Source organism: Mixophyes fleayi, chromosome 7 (genome assembly GCF_038048845.1).
Source record: "Mixophyes fleayi isolate aMixFle1 chromosome 7, aMixFle1.hap1, whole genome shotgun sequence".
Lineage (NCBI taxonomy): Eukaryota > Metazoa > Chordata > Amphibia > Anura > Limnodynastidae > Mixophyes > Mixophyes fleayi.
The window spans coordinates 32390286-32415063 of record NC_134408.1 but is presented as its reverse complement, the minus strand read 5'-3'; the positions used below and the strand labels follow the sequence as shown (position 1 = coordinate 32415063).

The 24778-nt window shown below is 37.6% G+C and overlaps 1 protein-coding gene across 1 annotated transcript in view; it reads right to left on the bottom strand.

The window, feature by feature from the left end:
- Positions 1 to 2769: 2769 nt before the first annotated feature.
- The window catches only part of PDPK1 (3-phosphoinositide dependent protein kinase 1), a 41500-nt gene continuing 19491 nt past the window's right edge, over positions 2770 to 24778 (bottom strand). Inside the window, exons 2-14 of the mRNA XM_075179595.1 lie at positions 23256 to 23522; positions 22452 to 22494; positions 21508 to 21645; positions 20080 to 20224; positions 19511 to 19608; positions 18460 to 18535; positions 16175 to 16243; positions 15921 to 16017; positions 14136 to 14309; positions 11927 to 12144; positions 9617 to 9674; positions 6096 to 6248; positions 2770 to 5569 (exon numbers count right to left, since the gene is read on the bottom strand). Coding sequence (XP_075035696.1) covers positions 5465 to 5569; positions 6096 to 6248; positions 9617 to 9674; positions 11927 to 12144; positions 14136 to 14309; positions 15921 to 16017; positions 16175 to 16243; positions 18460 to 18535; positions 19511 to 19608; positions 20080 to 20224; positions 21508 to 21645; positions 22452 to 22494; positions 23256 to 23522 — 1641 coding nt within the window. The 3' untranslated portion in view covers positions 2770 to 5464. The remainder of the gene's footprint in view (positions 5570 to 6095; positions 6249 to 9616; positions 9675 to 11926; positions 12145 to 14135; positions 14310 to 15920; positions 16018 to 16174; positions 16244 to 18459; positions 18536 to 19510; positions 19609 to 20079; positions 20225 to 21507; positions 21646 to 22451; positions 22495 to 23255; positions 23523 to 24778) is intronic.

Here is a 24778-nt window from a genome sequence, read left to right as displayed (position 1 = left end):
AGTGTAGATGTTGTCTATAGCAACCAGATTCTAGCTGTCATTTTGTAGACTGTATTAAATAAATGATAAGTAGAATCCAAGATTATACTGCACATGCGCAGCATTAAACGGATAGTTACGAGACCTTCCGAAACTCCGGACACCTAGACTCAGCACCCCTCGACACAAGGGGAGGAAAAAGGCACAATGTGGGAAGGACTGGCTGAGATCCGGTCACCGCAGCACCAAATACGTGAGTCTATTTACATTCATATTGCCAATGTTGGTCCATGTTTTCGTTTCATCTATCCCAATCTGTGGAACCATTACCTGTTCCCATAAATTCCACAGAAATTATATTAATGGTATAATCTTATTAAGACTTTGGACTTGTTCTTATGTCTGGATTCTCCTAGTATTGGAACGTTTTCGTTCCCATAGGACCAGGAAACTTTTGCATATTGACCTTAATACCAGATACTGTGAACATTACTTTACTGTGCATGCAGAAGCATCTATTTTGGGTTGTCCAGACAGGACATTTCACCATCATTTACATTACTCTCTAGTTTATGCATGTGTCATTTGGATTCATATTTCCCAGTTTTAAAGGTCCAATGTGTGGAATTTAAATGTATGAAATTGCACTATATACTTGCATGCATCAATTTCTATAAGCTTTTTGTTCTGGCCAGAACTTTGTGATCAATATCCTGTTCATGCACCACATGTGTATGGATGTTTGTTTTTTTTTTTCATTTATTGCGAATAAAAACCACATTTATATAACAATTCCACTTTCATCACCTTACATCTTCAAACCTATATACAGCCCAGAACTCCATTTCGCTTCGATGACTAGAATATGATTGGTTGCTATAGGCAACATCTCCACTTTTTCAAACTCGCAGCTTACTAAATATATTCAAGTCTCTACCCTATACTGCATATCTGCTGAGCAAAAAGAGTGGAACCCACCCATTATATGCAGATTTTTTTTTTTTAACGTTTAATTTTTTTTTAATATGTAGGAATGATCGTTCTGATTTAAGAAGCAAATAAACCTACTAGTGGATATTTAGGGTGTGGCTCACAAGCCAGCCTTTGTTAGATGTAAACCCTTATACCTGGGAGGTGAGTGCATCTGATTTTAACTGCATTTTAATGGTGTTTAAAGCATATAGGTCAGTGTAGGACCTGCATATAATGAGGTACCCTTGACGTTGGGATGCAGGCTTAAGTCTTTTGATCAAAATATGAACTAATACCTCATGTTTTCATTTTGCTAGACACACACAGATATGCAGTTTAAAGGATAAGCGCTGACAACATGTCTTTTTAGTAGATATTTATATCCAAACATATGCAACTTTGTAACATATTTTTAAAGTCCTTACACTTGACTAAATTTTTCCAGCATGCCATCTGCCATCCTTTTGATGGCAGTTGACATATCTTAGAAACCGATTAGCAGCAGAATGAAAACCGCTTAGCATTGAAATGGAAAGGGACAGTGAACAAAAAAAACAACAAACAAACACACACACACACTGTAGGGTTGAATGACCAGCTTGTGGTACAAGAAAGGTAGTATTAAGATTAGTGGATTTTAAAAAAAACAACATTAGTTTCAGAAAGGCATCCTGTTTGCTATTTGAGCCACATCCCTCATCTTAACATCTACGTAGCTGACCACAGGCACGTGAAATGTGTTTTTTGCGGTTTGTGATGAATGATATAAAAATACGTATTCACAACTTACTTTATAAAAGCCAACAGTAGTTAAGTCAAAGTAATTTATATGACAAATACATGGTTTAGAAGATGTTGTGAAAAGGGAGTTACCACTCACAATTACACAATCTTATTTTTAACAGTTTTTCCTCAAGGCAATTATTTAAAAATCGGAAGACAATGATTATTTATCAGTCCATGTTTTAATAACCAGTGATCCACTATGGAATTAGCTTTTGTTGTGCAGATGGTTACCTTTTGGGTTTGACGAGCAGGGAAAATAAAAATAAAGTTTGTTAGCATATACAGTGATCGCCCAGTGTGTGTTCAATTGGAAGCTTCCAATGTTATTAGAACTATCCAGTCTTTTCATCTCTTTCTATGCCATACAGAAAGCGTTGAAAATACCATTAAGCAGAGTTTTAGTGAATAATAACCCTTTATTCAAGAAAATAAAATAAAATCCTCAATCCTTCATTACAAAATAATTACACGTCACCCAGTGAAATAAGACAGACATTTTCATATAGATGGGCCACTAGTTTAACAGCTCTATTAATGTGATTTTTCCAGACATGCTCAGTTGTGCTCAATAACATAGGATTTTTCAATCATGTAGTTTATTCAAAATATTGTCTTTGTCTCACCCTCCCTCAAAATATATATTCCCTTTAGGACCTGGACATACAAGTTTTTTGTCTTTGTAGTATTCATTTTTCTTTTACCAGCTTTTCCACTCTATTTTCTTGCAGTTTTTCCACGTCACATTCAAAACGAACAAGAACTGCAAAGAAAGTGCAAGATGGAAGAAAAAAACAGCCACTGAAAAACTAAAAGCAAAAAAAAAAAACCAAAAAAGGTGTCTGCTGACCATAGAACACTTGTTACTGATCCACACATTTCAGTTTTCCTTGCTGCAAAAAAAAAAACGGCTGAAAAAAAGTAAATAAATCTCATGTTCATGCCCTTAAGAGCTATTTGAACCTGGAACACCCAGAAATAAAGAGAGAGAGAAAAATAAAAGGCAGAACACCCCGAAATAAGGAAACAGACAACTTGTACACCTATAACCCTACATGCTTTTTATTACAAGACTAAATCGAGCATATGTGAAAAATTCCTCATTCAGTAACTACATCTAGGGGCACAAATACTTTGAGAGAAGAAAAGAAACAAAAAAAATCATTAAATTATGAGAAATATGATTAAATCATTGACCAAATAGAAAATTTATATAATAAAGCCAGAAAAAAAAAAAAAGTTGTAAAATATAGTTTACAATAATTATTCACATTCATGGCTGTACATCAATACATACAACAACGTGGCCCGGAACATGAATTCAATCCAAATAATTCATATATTAGAATTTAAATAACACAGACTGAACTAGAGGCCAATATTTAGCCAGCAAACAACCTTATACAAGAATAAAAATACAAAAGTGAATATCCTATCATTGCATTATTTGTTTTCATTGTTTTTTTTTCAGTTTTTAAGCTTAGCCTGTACATCACAGTTACAGTCAGCTACAAACCAGAGAAAAAGAGGGAAAATACATTTATAAAGAACTGCCACCAACCTGAAAAGAAAGCCAGCATACTATTATCAAGCTTGTTTATGTATTTTTTTTTTTTTTTAATTCTGTAACTAAAATACAGCAGTACTAAACTCTGCCACCAATCATGGCTTTTTAGCAGACACCATGTTATATATCTAGAGTGGTCATTGTGAACGGCTTATTCCACCAGTAATATTATCAGCGTACGTGATCATTCAACACACACTTCTTTACTAGCTGCGTCACAGAATAAAAAAGAAAAAAAGAAAATTCTCGTCTGTTTAGGCCACTGTGCAAGTCACATGTGCGTTGTTTTGAGCAGCATACTACGTCAACGTTACGAGACGTAGTATTACAGAGCAGAAGGCTCAGTTATCCTAAGTAGTCTAACAGCTACAATTGAAGCTGTGGATAATGGCAACATTAACCAGCGTTCGGATAATTTCAACAGGCTTCCCCCGTTACAGTGCCACTTTGTTTTCCCAAAGTGCTTTAGGGACAACATTCCTTTATAATTCAAAATTCAGCTGTAAATATATATATATATATATATATATATATATATATTTATATATATATATATATATATATATATATATATTTAGCTAAAGAACACAAATAGGGTGTAAATTTGGGCATATGGCAGACTCTAATTTACCACAATGTCTCCTCACAGCAAGTTAAAGAGTATTTGTCCCTAGCACACCGCGGAGGCAGTTATTTTGTAATCCGAATCTATACTCGTGAGGATGCGGCCAAACAATTTACTCAGTGAATGATTATTTTCTCTGGGCCTCATGAACATTAATCATGATGTACTTCCGTGAAGCCACTAGTTCCTACACCAGCAGCATACTCATGAACAACGGTTCAGCTCACAAAATGGCGGCCTCCGCTGTGCGCAGACCGTTGCGCTATAATTAGCACAGACCACGCCTCTTTCTTACAGAAATGTTTTTGACCACTAAACAGAAGTTATTAATAAACCAATATTTTGGGATATCACAAGTACCGTAAAAGTTTTCTAATATTTTAATTCTGACTGGTCTATTATCATATTTGTGGCCCTATCTAATTATGGTACTAAAAAAAAAAAAAAAAAAAAGTTGAAATAGCAGCAGGCAGATATCATGTAAAGCCAATGAATGGACACAGCTCTATGCTTAAACAGCTTTGTGTGGGCAAATCTAACTGGAGTCAGTAGAATAGTCTTTTCCATTCCTTCCAACAGAAAAAACATGGCCTGCTTTTGGTCTGAACATGTGGATAGAAAAACCCCCTCAGCAAAACTCTTCTTCATTTGTTTGATTCTGAAACAGGCAGATGCTATATTGTTATATCAGGATGTACGTTGAGAAAACAAAATTAAACCCCCAAAAATGGAATTTCAGACAGTGTAGATAAAAATTGGGATTTCGGACTGAGGATAAAAATTGGGATTTAGGAGATGATCCTTTAAAATATATTTATTTAGTGCCAAGGCCAACACACTGTTTACCCCCCCAGACAGCTTCTCACTATCTTATTTCTGTGCGACAGGTTAATGGTTCACTTACTAATACAAATAGAAGTGCCATGTATAACCGGTGACAAGAACTTCTGAAAGAGTGTGTTTGACCTTACTGAATGCACTATAAACAGAAGAGAAAAAGCGATGGATAGACGTTACCCTTATTGACTGCAGAGTCAAGACTGCCATGTTTTCAGCACTGTATATAGGATGTAAAACTCCCTGACCAGACTAGATCATTGCCAAGCCAAGAAACAAAAAAATAGGCAAAATGGAGGTCCCACAGACTACTGTATATCAGTTTGTCAACGTGTGCACGAGTACAATGATCTGTGTTTCTACCGACTGTACGTTAAGCTGGCGTAGCAAGGCCTACCCACTAGGTTGCAGAAGATATAGAGCTGCTGTGCACGAAAGCAAAATCACCACGGCAACGATATGCATGTTGTAACTCAACAGAAGCACAGAGAAGAAGCAAGGTAACACCCTGGAATCCATTAATGTCTTTTGTTTGTCTTCATTCCGTAATGTATAATTCTGACATGATTTCCCATGGAGATGGTGGCTTGGGGGGAGTAGAGAAGGGCTTCTCTTCTGTTCTGCTATGTAAAGCTCATCTGTTGAATCAGGGTAATCTAGCAGCATGAGGGAAGCTTGCAAGACATGGAAGAGACACAATGCTATATTTGGTGATTCTGGTATCTGTGCCGCCACACTTCTTGGATTTTTTTGCACCATTTGTGGGCGTTTCCGCTAGGGTCCATCAAGTAATATGTTCGGTTAGGCTGCAGAGTAAACACACAAATGTTAAACAACAACAACTCGTGTTTAACAAGCACTAAAGAGGGACATGGGTTATTTAATGAAGATAGTAACAGAAGCCTTATGCAAGAGAATGCCACACTCCCCTCTGCCAGGAAGAGTGACTAGCATGCCAATTACTCTTCCTCTACCTGTATCCTCCTGCTGTATGCCAGCGCTCTCCAGCTCAATGACGGAGCGCTGAGCACCGGTGTGCAGCTGGGCACTAGAGATGGAGGAGCAGAGCTCTGCCCAGTGACTGATTAATATACTGGACATACCTCATTACAAGAACTGTAGATGATAATGTGCAGTGCTCTATAGATTACTTAGACCAAAGTATTTTTGCCCTTGTAATGAGGAAAAACACTCTTCATTTATCACATAGCAACTGCATAAATATGTATTCTGTTTCTCTACGGAGCACATCGCTTACAATACATAAACGTAATAGATTCCCTTACTCTTCACAATATTAACGCTACATAACCCACAAGCATTTATACTCACAGTATGAACAAAAAAGGTTTTAAAATTCTTTGCTTCTGGGCGCAGCTCCGGTGACCATGGAATCTCTCCTTTCAGGACCTTATTTACTGGGTCCACGTAGTACAGATGTGGACCTTCTGTAAGGAGAAGCTGACGCCGACGGGCAAACAACCCCTGTAAGAAACAACAGCATAGCTGTTAATGAGTCCTGCACCAAGAAAATGGATATAGATGTCTTGGTTTTTCAACAGATTATTAGGATGACGAGTTAACAGAAATCAGGATTTCTTAGGAACGGAATGCAGTTTAAAAGTCCCCATACATAAAAGTTGACAGTACTTTTTTTTACATTGAAGAATTGTATTTTGTAAGGGATTCCCCTTTAAAAGCTAGCAGGATATAAAGTACTGTAAGCAGATGAAGTGCACGACTCCCTGTCTGCTGGACAAGAATAAATATACAAAAAGGACAACTTTGTTTTCCTTTTTATCTATACCTATGTTTTTGCTAGATGCTTTGTAAAATCCTGGAAATTAGCATTTAACAAAATGAATAATACAAAAAAATAAAAGTATGTCATGATTTCACCCAATGCAGAGTCAATATGATCTTCAGAATAGGAACCCCGTTATGACAAGTCCAGCGATAAGAAGGACATGTCCTGGTCATCGGTAAATATTGCTCACATGCACCTGGGAAGCACATGTATGTGTGTAGGGGTGCAACATTCTGCATCTTCTAATGGGAGAATCTGGGTGCATGGATGGTGAAAATTATTCCACTTAGTGGGAAGAGATTTTGTAAGCGATATGCATGTGGTGAAGAAGATGCACTCAGGGAGGTGTTCCCTGTTTTCCATCCCACAAACATGTACAGGTGCTGAGGAGGTGCCAGCAAGTGGGAGTTCATAAGCAGACATTTCGCCCAATGTAATAAAAATATTTATATAAACACAAAAAGGGACATGTAATAATATGGAATATAAGTGATTATTTTAAATCATAGGGCTAAACTAAATAGAATTTTAGAGTAAAATAGAAAAGTTAAAATGAACGAAAGGGTTGTTCTAAAGCGATATTGGCCAGGACTGAAAAGCGATGTCTTACTCTCAAGCACAGATCGATTTTCCAGGGCAGCTCTGAAGACAAGGATGTGGATATGCACCTATGAATGCACTAGGTGGACAATTACACACAATTTAAACATATATAAAAACTCTACACTCCTGAATGTTTACTGCTTCCATAAATTATTTTTTTTTATTGGAGAAGTCTCAACTAATTAAAGGGACACTCTGAAAAAAAATATTTTGTGTTCTCTAACTTTAAGCGTTGGGTAGTGTCTTCCATATAACATTATAAATATAAAATGGAAAGTTATTGCGTCGCTGTGCATTATGAGAGCATTCCCACAGTGACTGTTCATGAGCCTTGTATAACAGCTTATGGACATCTGTGACACTGATCCAAGCATCGGGCTAGGTGATTCTGGTTGACATTAGGCCAATATGTGTGGCTAATGACAGCTAGGTTACAGATAACTTAACCTCCTCACACAAAATGTTTATAAACGTTCCATTTGGTGATGTCATACAGCAAACGGACATGTTTAACCAGTATACAGGAAATAGGGAAAATCACTCTCCTACACAAGTCCCCATATTCCAACAGGGAATGTCCATTATAGCTGGATAGTGCAGCGATGGGGACAGGAACAGTTTAGTAAGTATCCCAGCGAGGAAATGTGTACAACAGGGGTCAAATAGAAATGGAGGAGAGACTGTTTTGAAATCTGTTTGATTAGTCAGTAGCAGTTTCACTGAATGCTCACTTTTACCAAGTCTTTATATTTTTACCTAACAATTAGTATTCCTCATTTCCTTCACAATGCCTCAAGCGACAAGCCCTGCTTTCAACTCCTGCTGGCATCTGTTCTCTGACTCCAATCCCTAAATCTGCTGTACATTTTATTGTGGACAATGAAAGCAGCCAAAATCATTATCCAACCGGCAACAGTGTATACACCTTTCTGCGCCATACTGTTTGTAAAGTTACCCAGCTCATATATAGTGTCTATAGTTTCAGATGTTGTGCGTTTTCTATCTGGTACATTTTGTGAGAAACATATATTTTTTGCAGTTTTAAACAAATATATGGGTTTTAGGGTCACAAGGACTGTTTTGGCTTTTTCCACAACAGTCATGTTTATGACTATTTTGCATGTAGACAACATTATGTTTGGGGTCTTATGTGGTCATGTTTGGAAGCTGAAGGTACAATTTAACTTTTTTTTTTTCTTCTTCTTAACATCTGTTATATGTTTCTTTATCAAATAACTGTAGGCAATATTGAAGAGAAAATCAGTTCAAATGAGGTACAAAGAGAAAGCGGACCTTAAAAAAGAAAAAAAACAACAAAAATTTAACTCTAATGTTTAAAGCAAAATGTATAACAAAGATCTGAAAATTACCTGGTCACCTCAAGTACATCTCCACAGGGAATTTTAAGTTGCAATTGTAAGTTTACACAATGATTAACTGATGGAAAAGTCAACCATCCAATCCACAATTAAAGCATATCCCCTATTTGCCAGCAAATGATGTATATAACCAGGGCCATTGCTAACATTAGGTAAACCTAGGTGGTCACCTTGTCGCGTCCACGGTTAGGAAGGTACCTAAAAAAACTGATTGAGTGAGTTGCTACCCAGGACGTAGGGGATCCGCCTAGTGCGCACAGTTTCCACTGGCCCTGCTATTAAAACAGCTGAATAAGCCGGTAGAGTTTGAGTGACAGCTCGGTAGACTTGTGCAGAAATCCACTATGTAGCCTGTTTGCTTCATACACATGAGCAGTCACTGATGTCACAGCCACTGAAATACCTGCAGAATCAGATTTTATTCCCCTGTCTCATCAGGATCACATACAGGTTAATAGATGTGGGAGGAGCAGCAGTGGAATTACAATGCATTTCACTTGATCACTCATTATGCTCATTTATGTGTGAAAGTTCCAATTTTGGCGTTTAGTTTCCTTGCGGCCGACTATTCTTCATTCTATTATGGGAGGTACAATTTCATACAGACAAAAGTAAATGCTTGTTACCATATTAATCTACTCCTGTAAATTACAGAATAGAGCATTAACTATTCCATGCATATAGCCCAAAGAACTTGGGCCCAGTCCACATTCATTTATCTTTCCACATTTCTAATACTGCTAGTTTCACCCTCTTCTTTGAACAGCGCTTTCAGTTAATGACAGTACCGGCTGGTAGAAGATCCTGCACCTTGCAGGATAAGTAATGGGCTCTACACTGCATACTGTGCACCCCAATGGGCTTTACTTATGTTGTATGTGGGGAGAGCTTGGGACTGGTGTGCATGTGATGGGATATGGTGGCCATACACCAAGTATATATTTATTTTCACCAGGAAGCTATGAATGTATTCCTACACCCTACCTGGTGAAATTATTCACGCTGCCAAGCAAATCTCCCTGGGGAGCGAGGTTTCACAATTAAAAGTTAAACTGTACACTTACCTTTCTTTTATCTACTGGACCCATTTTCAGTATTAAATTGTTTTCTACAAACTGGTGCCTGCAATAAAAGAACACCTTTTTGTTTAGTAACACTTACATAGGAGGAAGTAAAGCCTTTCTCATTATCACATTATTGTATAAACAGGAATGTTCTGCCACAAGCTAAGCACAACAGACAAGCTGTGTACAGTTTCAGGGAAATCTAGCCGATCAGCGCACAGCTCTGATCAACATGCCCAGCCCTAGGCTTGTTAATCACACAGGGCGGCTCAGATGTTCACCTGATAGAGAAGAAAGCTATAAGTTCTCAGGGGACACAAAGTAAATACAGTATTATAAAAAAGTAATTGCATCTTTATAGCAGGGTGTGGAAAAGAATAAATCCACTTGTCACATGACATTTTATTTCTCACCAACACTGTAAACAGCTAAGTCGCGGGCTTTATTGAAAAATGGTTTCTGCCACTAGAACATCTTTTTAGTACTCTTGAGTTATCAGTAATGCAACGGTTTCAGTTTGATGGGGAGAGAAAATGTGTCTGGTGTACTTCAATAAAATATTTGTAAAACTTTTTTGTAAACATTTAATTTGCATTGTCAGTATAATAAACAGGGGTCTCTTAACCAGGTCCACCACGATCAGCCACAGCATATGGTAAGCATTGTTACTGAAGGACTCAACTCTTCTGGGCATTTTTCCCCATATCACTGTCATAAATCAATCAAAGCTTGCCATACTGAGGGATTGGTTACACGGAGTCAATTTATTCATTAATCCATTATTTACAGTAGGACCAGTGTTGGGAGTTTGTGACCCAATATGTACAGGCAAAGTAGTCCGATATATCCAGCTAGCCGGACAAGTTGAGGTTTAAAAGACTGCTAAACATCAAAACAGTCCGTTCGGAAACACGCCTGGTCAACGAGAGGTGCAGGTACAGCAGTCATTAGTTTGTCACAGTGGCATGAAATACAAATATATAACTTTTGTGAATATAGAACAAATCCCTAAGCAGTGAGCACAATGTGAACACTTAATATTGAGGCCCTTCTGAGCTGGATTATCTGTGCAAGTTTACTTAGAAGGCAAATTTGGGATCTTCCACTACATCCTGGCAGCAATCAAAGGACTATTTCTAAAACATTTGTTTCTGTGCAGGACATTAGTAAGTGTATCATGGCAATCATTTGTTACTGATCTTGTTCTGTTTCAGAAATTATATGCCAGGTCCAACAATTTCTGCTGGACCAGGTACACCACAAAGTTTTTGGGCAGCATATTGCCGTATACAGTGACAGATGTCAGCATTCTATTACTTTTATTGTAGACTTATATTTGCACTACAATTAGGTTATTTTGTTGTTTTGGAAACCACAGCCACTTTGTATGTTAAAGAAGACAAATTGTGTTCGTGACAGAATTATGTCATTTTTTAGGATGTAAAATCAATAGAAATTAATATAAAATGACAAAGGTGTGTTTTAACCATATTGTTGTGCATAGCTGTTTCAAGTAGAATGTTATCAAAGAACTAGCACTAAATATTTGAAGGGGGTGCAGGGAGCTTTGGGCACAGCAGCTGAGCCTGGACCTGGGTATACAAACCTGCCCAGGCTGGAGTTGTGTAGTGAATGTGGCACCCAATTAGAAAAGAGCGACGGGCAAGCCAATCAGTTGCTGTATTCATTACACGCCTCCTGTCAAAGAATTAGCGTTCTGCTCTGAAAGTTACTTGCAGCTGAAATCATACAACAATGTCTAGATGGTGGTGATATAAAGAGAACAGCTTGTCCAAAAGTGGATTAATCCGCCAGCACATCTCATAAGAAGAAAAGGGTAAATAAATTACAGATGTGTATTATTAGAAAATCAATAAGGGTATATCATTGTAAATGACCATAAAAAAACATTTTAGAGGTTACAACCTAGCCACATTGATCAAATACACATTTGTTTTCAAATCCACCGAGGGACTTTTTTGTATCAGTATAGAGCAATATGTTGTATACCTCAATTGAAATTTGTGGTTTTTGGTTTTATAAAAATATTCTCCCTAGTTTTGAAATGCACTAGTACATTTTTGTTTTGCCACTATCAGAAGGAACGGTCAGTAATGATTTGTATAGGTATTATTCACGTTACCACCTTAGTATAAATGTTAAGTGATAATGGGCACCTACCATACTCTATTTGAGTAATCAATGCTCTCCCTGCTACTAAGTGTGGGTCGCCATGCTCCCTAGACATATTTATTCCAAGCTGTGCATTGTTCCATCCAATACATTAGTGTATTTATTTAATTCACTTACCATTGGTTTCCACCAACTTGTTTCTCTAGCAGTAGCCACTTTTCCTCCTCTGAGAATTGTAAGTCTAGCTCAAAAGAATTATTATCAAGGTCGTGGATGTATTGTTCTATGTTACTGTCGACTCTCTGTGGCTGAACAGGTTCTGGCACTGGCAATGTTTGGGAAGATGCTGACGAGGCTACTTGCATACCCCCAAACTGACTCAAGAGGTCGTCGTACTGGAATAAAGAGATGGACACAAATTAGAAAAATTATGTTTGCTTTTCATTGCAATTTTAGCTTTATACTGTTATAGTATACCATATGACCGCTCATATAATCATCCAACTCCACTAACCAACAATGCCAAGCTAGAATCTGAGTTAAGCAAGAGTACCAAAGAGATGTTGGATGTCTAACTAAATTGTGAGAGTCCCTATATGCTGATGCTAAAATTGCAATATTCTTTTACAACTCTGATGGACAAACGGATCTTCTATTTGGGACTTGTCAATGTATGGCGCCTTGAAGTTCATCCGGTCACCTACACACAATGGAGGCTGAATGGGCCTTTTTGTTTTTAGACTTCTAGGTACCAAATATGAGACTTTGAATTGTGCTGTCTGACTTATGCTATTTTAGTCAACTAAAAGATCAAGACTTTCTGACTGCTTTTAGAAATTAGATTTTATGGTTTATGCAATTCATGTAGTCTTAGTCTTGTATCCACTCTCCATAAAACACAGAGGATAAAGTATTTGTAGTTCATGTGGCTGGAGAAAGAATTCTGAAAGCCAAATACACCTACAGGTAGTGGGACAAAAACCACCAATATAAACCACTACATGTGACCAGTATGGTCTGTATGTGCTGTGGCATGGAGTCTACTAATGTCTGTAATTATGCACAAGGGATACAGCACCATTCTTCCACAAGAAAGTCACTAAACTGATGCCTGGTTGATATTAGGCTTTGTTCTAGAATATCCCATAAAGCTTGAATGTGTTCAGATGTGGTAACATATCGATAACATCAGTGTCATGCTCATTAAACCACTGGGTGACCAGACATGTTATGAGGATGGGGGTATTCTGTCATTCTTGAAGGCACTTCCTCCCCAGTCCCCATCAGAAAAGATGCTGCAACATGGGGCAAAGATAATCACTCACTCCCATTATGTAGCGATTACCACTGACCTTGTCTTATAAGGGAATGACTGTACCCAAACTACCCCAGAAAACGATTGAACCAACAGAAACCTTTACTGTTGGAAACAAACGCTCAGGGCTTTAGAGTTCATTAAGTTGACATCAGACGTACAGTTGTCATTTTGTCAAAAACATGGTTAAGGACAATTCATCTAACCAAATCACCTTCCTCTACTGCTCGGCAGCCCATTCATTGCCTGTGAGCTGTTTATTCAGCGAAACCAGACTAGGATATGTTGTCCTCATTAAGCAGTTTTGGTGAAAATGGTTAACATTTCAATGACACAGATCTCCTTTTGATACCAAAATTATAGGTAATCAGGACATTTTTTTTATATATGGCTCTGACCATGTAGAGATGTTATTTCCTTGATTATCTCATGAGCCACACCTGTACACGAGTGAACTGTAGCTGTCACTAACTAATTAGCTTATGTTAGATGCGGTACTCAACTATTTCCCATGTAATATTTATATACTGCGAATGTTATCAGCGCAGTAATCTTCTCTTATAAACAGATGAGGTATAGAATAGGATTGCATCCCCAGTGGTATCTACAAATGAAGGGCATTCCTTAATGACGCAGGTGCAGTCCTCCTCAACACTCTTGTTGGATGTAAACTTCTGCAGAGGTGAAAACACCCATAAGAATCGCATTATTTTCAGCAGATGAGGGTACAAGGCAATAGGTCTGCCTCAATTTCCTCTTCACAGATTCACACCTCCAGATGAAAGGGAAACCAAAATGTCTTTAAAAAGATCCAAACGGATGCAATCACCAAGACCATATGATAAACGACGATATGCTGAAATCCCTATTCAGGAGATAAATCCACAATCCTTTCCCTATTTGGTGGTGTGGGTGAACGAGGCCTGTATTGTGAATCCAGGGAGATAAAAGCTTCTGGTTTGCTTGCCTCCTAGTGTACTACCCTGATCTATGGCACAGGGCAAAGCATAGCAAGTGAATGTTGCAATGATTTGCAGATACAGGTAACAAATAATGCTCAAAGTAACTTACATTTCCATAGAATTCTTCATCATCTTCAGCCATTGCTGGTAAATACGCTGTGAGTTTTGGAGGAGTCTGAAGTTGCACGTCTTGCCATGTGATTCCATCAAAGAATGGATGGGCCTTAAGGGGACTATAGCCTCCCATCTCTTCACAGCCTAATCGCTTAGTAGGGTCTAGGACCTATTAAATAGGTAATTGAAAGAAGAATGTTCATAAAAATGGATTTACTGCAATGCAAAGCACTAAGACCCGATAGTAAAGGGACACATATACTGGCATAATATAGCTGCTTGTATTTATGGATGAAGGAATATGTAAAATGTACAGGGTAGTACTGGTAGTGGTATAAAATTATATTGTGTACATTGTAGCACAAGTGCTACTAAACACAAGATCAATTCACCAATATTTAGTTTACCATCTCCACATCAATAAACTTGATCGGTGCAACCTATAAACAAAAATGTAACCTTTTCCATTTTCAGATGCTGGTGGTAAACAGGGAGAGGGCTTACATTTGTGAATTGTAATCGTTCACTACGAAACACAACTTCTTATACGTTACATAACACAAAATAGAAGCAGAAGAGTCTATGATGTGCAACAAATTGAAGACAAGCAGAGCAATTATTATTAAGTTGTACAGGAAAAAGGTCAATTTGCAGCCCCATATTCTCTATTGGATGGTGCAGTTTCTTGGGGATTTTTATACATTTGATATTGCACGTGCTCTGTCTGCGGCATACAGAAAACAATCCCACCTCCACAAATATCAACTGTATCTCTAGTTTCGGAACATGCAGTAATTTACAGGAACTTTTACATATATATATTTTTGAATGTTCACATCTTCCATATAAATCAACTTACGTTTTAGGTTTATTGATCATTTACTTTTAAAGTAGCAACGTAACCAGAAACGGGATATCTTATGGATCCTATATTTTCAATATAATTACACAGCTTGTCCAAGTTGTATAGTCCTAGGATTATACACAGAGCCGTAACTTAGAATTCTAGCGCCTGGGGCGAGAAAGACAAATGCCGCCCCCCTACCCCTTGATATGCTGCACCCCTACCCCTCAATTTTAACCAAATAAACCTAAAATATTCCTAAACAGCGCCCCCCTTCCGCGTTGCGCCCTGGGCGGTCGCCCCTATTGCACAGCCCTAGTTATGGCCCTAATTAAGAAAAAAAAAAAAAAATCACAAACTTAAAAAGGTGCTCAGATCACTTGGCTGCTGAATTAGCGAGCATGGTCAATGACAGCAACACAGGGTGGTTGTAGTAATCATCTGCGTTTTATAGCCTGCTAGATTGAGATTACTAAGGGCTAAATTTACTAAACTGCGGGTTTGAAAAAGTGGGGATGTTGCCTATAGCAACCAATCAGATTCTAGCTGTCATTTTGTAGAAGGTACTAAATAAATGAAAGCTTGAATTTGATTGGTTGCTATAGGCAACATCCCCACCTTTTCAAACCCGCAGCTTAGTAAATCTAGCCCTAAGTATTTTGGGCAAGTGTCGACAATTATTAGTGTGGTCAGCTAAAGAAGAACAGAATGCCCAGTGATAAAGTGATAGGAATAACAGTTTGTAGTATTGACAGCATTGTCAAAGTACAGGTTTGTAAAACTCTAGAACACTGGTAATTCTGTTACACGATTAAAAAGATTCCAGTGACCTGAGCATGTAGGTGCTGCTCCAGTTCAATGCATGGCACGTTCAAAAACTGCACAGACGGTGAACTCTTACAAATAATATATACATAATAAATAAAATAGAAATACCAGAAGTTTTTCTACAAGATCTTTAGCTCTAGGGAAGAATTTTTCTGGGAAGTCGTACTCCAACTTTATTATCTTTTGAAATATAAGATATTCATTTCTGCAAGAGAGAATAAAATGGTATTGTAAGTGATACATAAAACAACCCCCATCTCCACACACAAACTGAGACAGATGCGAGTATAAAAAAAAAAATGTTAATGTAAAAGGAATTAACCATTTCTCAAACATTCACGTCAGTCATGTCAGACTCTTACCCAGCTCTGAAAGGCGGTAATCCAGCTACCAATTGATAGATAATACAACCCAGAGCCCAAAGGTCCGAGCTGAAAAAAAAGAAAAGAAAAATATAAAATTAAAAATACATCAGTTTAGAAAAATCCCCATTTTAAAGACACAGTTGCTAAAACTTTGCATACATTACTGTAAGTAACAATCTGTTCGAAAATGTCTAGAACCATAACACAGAACATGAATAATCACTGATGAAAAGATTTATTTCCATGGATAAAAGAGATCTTTATTTACGACCAGCACAAACATAAAAAGGGACACTTCTGAACAGAGGCACGATGGAGAAAATATCCAATGGTTGACTGTTCATACAGTTTTATTTTTTTAAAATGTAGAACTATACCCAATCAATTTGATGTGCATCTGATTGTCTTCTAAATGGAAAATGACTGTTAAATTAGAGTTGTTTTTACACCAAAAGCATTATAAGGACTCTTCCCCACCAAGGAATGGGATATTAGCAGCAATGCACATAAATTATGAGCTCTGTCGCTCAGAATGTAGTGCTCAGAGAGCAGTCATTCCACCAAGTGCTTCATACCAAACAGAGGCTACTGGTAAGCAGCTTCACTCTTATTACTCTACACAGTATAATCTAGAAGAAGCGCCAAAGACAATTATAAAAGAGGTTGTGTGGAGGGGACTACAAAGACCATTTAGGATAATGGAGAATTAAAGCACAGTTTGTTACTTTCAGATAAAATTCTGCAAAAGCACAGCAGTCATTAGAAGTATGTAAAGAAGATTGTGTCACTGATTACAAATCTAGATTGACAGAAGGATCATTATAACAACCCCACAATGTATTGATCACTCTAATAGAAAGTACTCAGACACAGAATGTGGAATAGTTTCAACTATCCATACAGTATCAGTCTTTTTCAATTCTGCCTTTCTTCTTATTTTGGAACAGTTGGCGTAATTATTAGAACAATTATGTACAGGACACAGAATATCTTACAGCTCTCACAACATATACTTTGTGTAAATCTCTTTCGATTTGCTTTGTTTAGGACAGAGATCATTATTCATGGATAAAAGAATTAGGTCTCAATACTGCCCTCTTCCTGATGAAAGATTAGAAATGGTTCCCCACGTGATCAGGCGGATTGTTCATATTTGGCAGAGGTTGTAGTTAATAAAAAGGTGACTTTATGAGAAAACTATTTTAGATTGCACAAATCTACTGGTACCATGGGGGATTTCCAAATTGCAAATAAAGCAATGTATAGATTCCAGGATGTTATTGGAGATTAAAAAGTCAGACCGCAAATGTTGAGTAGGCTGGAAAGATCTTTGTACATCTGGATGACTGACCACTTGGTATTTAAGTAATTGAGATAAAGTTTTAACATGTACATCTGACTGTCAAAGCTTTAGCAGAGCCTGAATGAAGAACTGCTGAAACATGAGGGACCAGTTTGACCAGTTGGAGATTGTGTATTAAACGCTATATTTTGCTACTGGGCATTTTCCGTGAATGAAAGTTCTGAAGAGAATCCTTTTTCCAAGTCATTAAGGAAAGCAGATATCCCGCTTTGATGGTAAACTGGGAAACATACCGCAACCTGTGGATTGATCAATTCAGGAGACTGTTGTACCAACTCCTGCAAAGCCACATATAAGGTATGAATATTACATGAATGGATTCTCTACAAAAGACTTGGTATAAGGGGGAAAAGCATAAGCCTTTTTAAAATTCCAAGGGTCAATCAGCGCATCTTGTACAAAAGGCTGTTGGTCCCGTGCTCAAAACCCAAAAGTCCACATAAATACTAAGGCTAGTTACAAAACCATTAGAAATGGAAAATGAAACGCTCAAATAATCTGCTCCCATGTTTTGGACTCCTGGAACAGAATCAAACACAGAAAAGAATGGTACGTGCTGCTCTACTCATGGCTTTATATTTAAAACTTCCTGGGGCGCAGGCTTAATCCTTGTGCTTCCTAGCTTGTTTAAACACACCTCTGTGGCGGCATTGTCTAATCCAATTGGACTCTAATTGGTTTGTCTCGGAGAACTCCCAATTCTGAGCTAGGCATTCGTGATCAAGGTTGGAAAGTCTGAATAAGCAAGTTGTTCCCAGTGCCAGTTTATAACTGGTTGCTTTGGGGAGACAATCTGCAACGTTGTCATCTGTACACACAGGGCAAACCTCCAAGAGAAAGTAGTAAAGGTGTTGGTGCACACTTATTGGTCACATCATAAGACAACATAAAGACATGCTGTGAGTAAAGAAATACTTGCCTTTTACAAGCGGATTTTTCTGTGAGAAGCTCAGGAGACACATATTGTGCTGTTCCAACAAATGAATTTGCCCGTGCTGTGAACAAAAGCAGAAATATAATCATGACCACTAAACAAAAGTACCATGGAAAACAAGTATGTATTTTGTAAACCCACTTTCACCAAGTTGCATATATGAGAGAGGTAGTTTACATTAAAGATGATATTATTTTTGGTACACTAACCCTATGTATTGTCCATTTAGGTTTGTTTAATGCAAATGTTAAGAGATGACTGTATAGTAAAATTTACGTACTTGGTATTTTCTCAGCTTCTATAAAAAGATATTAAACAGTATTCTTGCAGAGTTTAGTTTATTTACAGATCCCTAATTTTGTCTCTCACCTTCATCCCATTCTGCCAAGGTGACAAGTGCAGGAGGGGGTGGGATGATGCAGTCACCATGATCACCCCCCCATTATGTAATGCTGAGATTGACAGCATCACACAGAGCCTGATAATGTGAATCATGTTATTAAGCCCCGTGTCTGCCAGGATCTGGGAGGGTGCCTACTTGTCTGGGAGGACTCTGCAATTCAGGAGCTTCCCGGAAATTCCAGGAGAGCAGGCAAATATGCCTTACCGTGTCCCAAAATTTTCCTGTGCTTCTTATACATCTATGATAATCTCCAAACACATAGGGGGCACAGTGCAGGTCTGCCATCAGAGTGGCCCAGTCTAGTATGAAATGACCAAACAGTCAAAGGGTAGATGGACACAAACACTTAGAGCCTATATATGGAGGAATTCCATATGCCATGCCTGTACCAAGCACAAGTATGTAAAGAAATTGTTTTGTAAAGTACCTTTATCAATCATCTCTCCCAACTTAAAATATGGTTGGGTGCCCACTGTCACCAAATTCCATTATACCAAATATTGCAGCCATCGGTGCCTGAAGTGGGACTGTGTTGGAAAGACGCCATTCCCCGACTAGACAAGTAGGCCACAGCCTAGAAAAACGAAAACTGTACTTTGACTGTAGCCCAAAGGAAAAATTGACTCCACCTACCTTGCCGGCTGTCTGACGATAACACCTTAGCGGTCCCAAAGTCTGTAATTTGAATATGCATGTCTTCACTAAGTAAAATGTTTTCTGGTTTCAGGTCTCTGAAACAAATAAAATTTCGATACAGTATTAACATAGCATATACCAACGTAGTCAATTATATTTCACCTCTTCATGTCATTGAAACACTTTCTAAAAAAGATCATGGCCAGATAACCTGTGGATCTCCAGCTGCAGCTGAACTACAGATACTAGCATGCTCTGTCAACCAGTGACTGGGAAGTCTAATAAAACAGCTGATGCATAAAATACAAACCAATATATAACTGCACTTCACCACAGGTTATTCCACAATTGTCATTTAAAATAAATAATCAATCACAACTTCCAAGTCTACTGTATGTATCTACTGATACATTTACGCCTCTAAATGATCTCCTAGGATTTCAAAAGCCGATCACCGAACAGACAATAAACAGATTAGATTGAAGTACTTTATTTATTATATAGAAATATATTAACAAGTTGTGGTGGATGGACTTGGGGTCCCACTATTAACATGGTCTTCTCACCTGTGAATAATTCCCTTCTCGTGTAGATATTCTAAAGCACACACGATTTCCGCAGAATAAAACCTGGTGCACGTCTCATCAAATGAGCCAATCTTCCTTATGTACTTCAGTAGTTCACCATTCTTAGCATAACTGAGGCCAAAATCTGCAGCCATGGTTAAGAAACAAGATGTATAATAGTTTATTTTGAAAAACTTTATTCCATCTACAAGCATTGTTGCAGTCTGCGCTCCCATGATCTGCACGTTAAGTAAAGCTGGGTGCACACTACAGAAAATTACTGTGGATGCGATTTCTATAAAAAGATTTTACAAACTACTGAAAGTCACGATGAGCATGCAGATGTGTACACACCTATGCAATTTACCTTCAGATCTATGGTCTTCATCTGTTATAACCATCTGCTGAAAAGAATGTGACTGTACACTGTATGGAGATCTGTCTACTCTGCTGGTCATGACTGCATACACACTTCCACATTTGTCAGATATCTTTGTTCCATTGTTTATCATGATTTTTAGAAAGTTTATGAAACCAAATCAAACGATATGATGTGCTTTGGTACAATAAAACATGATTGTAGGACAGTATACACTAATGCGATATCTGACCAAATGGTCGTTTATCGTGTGATCTACACGATAATTGCATGACATTACTGTAGTGTGTACCCACCTTAACACGCAGGTAGACTACATGCTAGGGCCTGGACAAATAACATCTTTCTAATGGTAGTATTTGTTTTAATGACATCATAGGAACATATTCCAGGTCATGTGACAGTGTGGGCGGAGCACCGCAGTACACTTTCTCACGGTGAATGCATGTAACCATGGAACACATACATGCTGTTAATCTGATGCATTATATCCGCTAGCATTAAATTTGTGTGTTGTACTAGTCATTTACAAACAAGTACAAGGCATGAATATGGGTCGGAAAATGAACTCCATTGGTTTCAATGACCCCATAACCACTTGCGATGTTACTCGTATTCAGGAGCGTTGCAGTTTTACAGATTCTCCATTCAATTCATTAAAGCTAAAGTCAATGAAGTGACCTCTAATGACGTCCCAATGGCAGTAAAAGTGCAACTCACCAAAAACATGTCGGATGTTTCACCAGCATTGGAACTATGGAAAGCCTGTCTAATAGAGGGGGTGGAAGTGAGCATTCCATGTCTGGTGAATGACGCACAAAAGTCACAACGAACAGTGCAGAACTTGATGTCATTTTAAACAAAATATTTTATCTATACTAGTGTTGTAATAATGTCTCCAGAGTTAGGCTAGACTATACTAAGATTCCAGTTACACCCACATCAACTGTCTTCACTGGAAAACAAAAAGGCGGAATCGTTTGACAACTTTGTTCCACTTGGCTTGAAGCTAAAACGCTTTTTACACATTTTGTATTTTTAAAGGATACATAGTTTTTCAACATCTTGAAATGTGAAAAATAATTTGACGAAGAATGGGTGGTCCAATCGGGACATCACATCTCTTTCCCGGGTCACATAAGGTACCTTATTCTCCTTTACAATATGACGTTTCTGTAGAATTTTAACTTTAAAAAAAAAACAAAAAACACATGTTGAAAACTGTGTGCCCAAGTGTTAAAGAAGTAAGAAAAGACATTAAAAGAAAAATCACCGGTTTGAAACTAGCTAGTGGAAAGGAAAAAAAGAAGGTCTACCTGTACAATACTGCTGATTTTAATGACAATTGTAGAAATGCAAGTTTATTTGAAAAGTTGGAAAATGTATGTTGAATAGATACAAAGGGGGGTATTCAATTGTTGCTTTTAACGCGCTAAAACGAAAAAAGGCGAGCGCTCGAAAAATATTACAGTTTATACGGTAATATGCGCGTAAATACCGTTAATACGGTAGTTTACTCGCCGAATAATTAGCGAGTAATTACCGTATTAACGCTAATATTTTTAGAGCGCTCGTTTGAGAGCGTTAACGGCAACAATTGAATACCCCCCAAAGTATAAAATCCACATTTATTCTGCACAATTCCCAAAAACTTATTTGCATATAAATAGGCAGAAAAGAAAATTTAAGAGAGAAAAGAAAAAAAACAAAAACTTTCAAGGTCTCTTCTTCAGAGAGCTATGTATCCTCAGACTTTTTCATTCTATGCGCATTAGTTGTAAAAGATCTTTTTTTCTCCTCATATCTAACCAGAAAGATAAACTTCCTTTCATGAATACAGCTCATGGTGTTACATTACAAATAGGTGTGTTTTTCCTGAGTCTGTAGAAGACAGGAAGAGGTCCCGGCTCTCTATTACTCTGCAAACCAATCTTGAAATTAAAAGAAGATGTAAATGTGGAAATAGTCACAATTACAACATAAATATACTCACTGGCATATTCTCTTCCTGTTGATAACTCTTTGGCCAAAACAACCTACAGAATAATAAAAAACTGCTTTCAATACATACAAATACACAACAATAAAACATAAAATAATAACATTTTTATTAGAATTATTTACAACCCGGAAATAAATAACATGGCGCAAACAACTGTACAAAATTCCAGCCACTTTAAGCCCTGTCAGTAAATCTGAGCTAGCATTGTCTTGCTGCTATATGTGAAACAAAACAAAAAAACTATTACAAGAAAATATTTACGGCCTTGTCCCAATGGAGACTGGGCAACTGGGGGAAAAAAAGTTTTACAATGCATACCACAATTTCTATTTTGTCCTGTTGTAAGGACCCTGTGCATGAATTTAGGAAAACATTAAGAATTAATTGAAAAAAAAACAACAAAAAAAAAACACAACAACTTACAGTATAGTCTAGTCAAAAAAAATACATTGTGCAATAAGCATAGCTTAAAAACGGATTCTTCATATAATATGTACTGGTTGATTCCAGCCTTTCCTCCTAAATAAGTGTGTATCACGCAGCAGGACCACTCAAAATTAATCTAGGGGATTTTCTGGTAGGTGAAAAAATACCACATGCAATCTAAAGTATTCCACATTCTATTACAACATGGAATCTTCTTCATATAGAATTATTAATGCTGCAAGATGGTTGATTAAGACAAATTAACTTGTATCTGGTCATTTATAATCCTCAGATTATTGAATGTTTTAGAAGTTAAATCACTAAGTAGAGACTACATTTGGACATGTGTCTATGTAATGCTAAACTCACTGTTGAGAAGGACCCTTCACCGAGGATTTTGCCGAGCTTGAAGTCTTGGGGGCGTTTCTTTCGAGGCTGTTGTGTTTGTTGTTGCCCTGTGTGCTGCTGGGGGTCAGGATTAGCTCTGTAGTCTGCCATCTTTGCATCGCTGGTGGAGCTTGCTCGGTTGCTGCAGTTTGCAAGGGCAGGCGGAGAACCGGTGTCGGAGTTTATTACTAGTGAGGGGGATGGGCAGGAGCACATGACCACATTGGACTGAATAGGAATAGCATCATACTAAAAAACAAAAACGGGAAAGAGGGTCAAGCTGGGCATTCAGTATAACATATGCAAAAACATTCTACTGGACATATCCAAGTACCATTATGAACGGTTGCACAGGTCACTCTGTAAACCATAAAAAAAAACAAAAAAAAACAAAAAAAAAAAAACAGCTTTCATCCTGGACTGGTCATGAGCACATAAAGCCACATTGGTGTCTATACAATAAAGTTTGCCTAATAGAGGGGGTGGAGTGAGCATTTTTTTTTATTTATTTTTTTAATCTGGAATACTTGCAAAATTTGGTTTATGGGGATGAGGCATGGATGCAAAGTTGACATGAACGTAGGCATGGTCATGAATAATAAACCATATCTAAGTGATAACGCTCAAGTCTATTTTACATGGTGGTATGGCCAGATGGAAGAAGACAATCTGTGTCCAGGGTTTCTTGCCTTCTAAAGAATACAGCTCATCTGCCCTTGTGTCCTCAAGCAGCATTAAATCAAAACCATGCTTTGAAAAGATGGCTTTTATATGAAATATTGAAGTAATTGTATTAATAGTCTTACAAGAAGAAACTCCTACATGAAGGAAACGGGTGCAGAAGCCAATAGTGAAATACAAAACGCAAAAAGCAAATTTTACAAGTTGATAAACAGCAATTGGTACTTTCCAAGCACCTGGCTGCTTGTGCTATTTCTGTATCTTATATCAAATGAAAACCACAGGGGTCTGTCCCTACCACATTGTGCCTTGAAAATATTTACACTGAATGAACAGTTGCTGCTAAATAACTGCTAGATGCCGAGAAAGAACTTGCCCATAATGAACTAATAAGTCCGATTCAATTATCATAACTTGCCACAGTGATAACTTCTTGTAAAAACTGCATACACTGACTCGTAAATGTAATTGGGGAATTTTGAAAGCGAGAAAAAAAAGTATTAATTTTCCCTGTAAGCACAACATGGATATATAGTTGAAATGCCCATAATGTGTTAGCTTGCATGTAAAAAATATCACTCAAACGAATGGTATTTTGTAACAAATAACTTAAAAAAATAAAGTGTCTTGTAATTGCAACATGTAATATTTTTGTTACATTTAATATTGACAAAATGAATTTTTAAATGTTATGGCCACTATCCATCACTGCCCTTTGCTTGTTCTCTGTAATAAAACTATAGGACACCAGTGACCCCTACACAAGGATATGGACATCAACAATGGGTCTACCCTATTTTGAATTAAACAAATGTCAGTTGGAG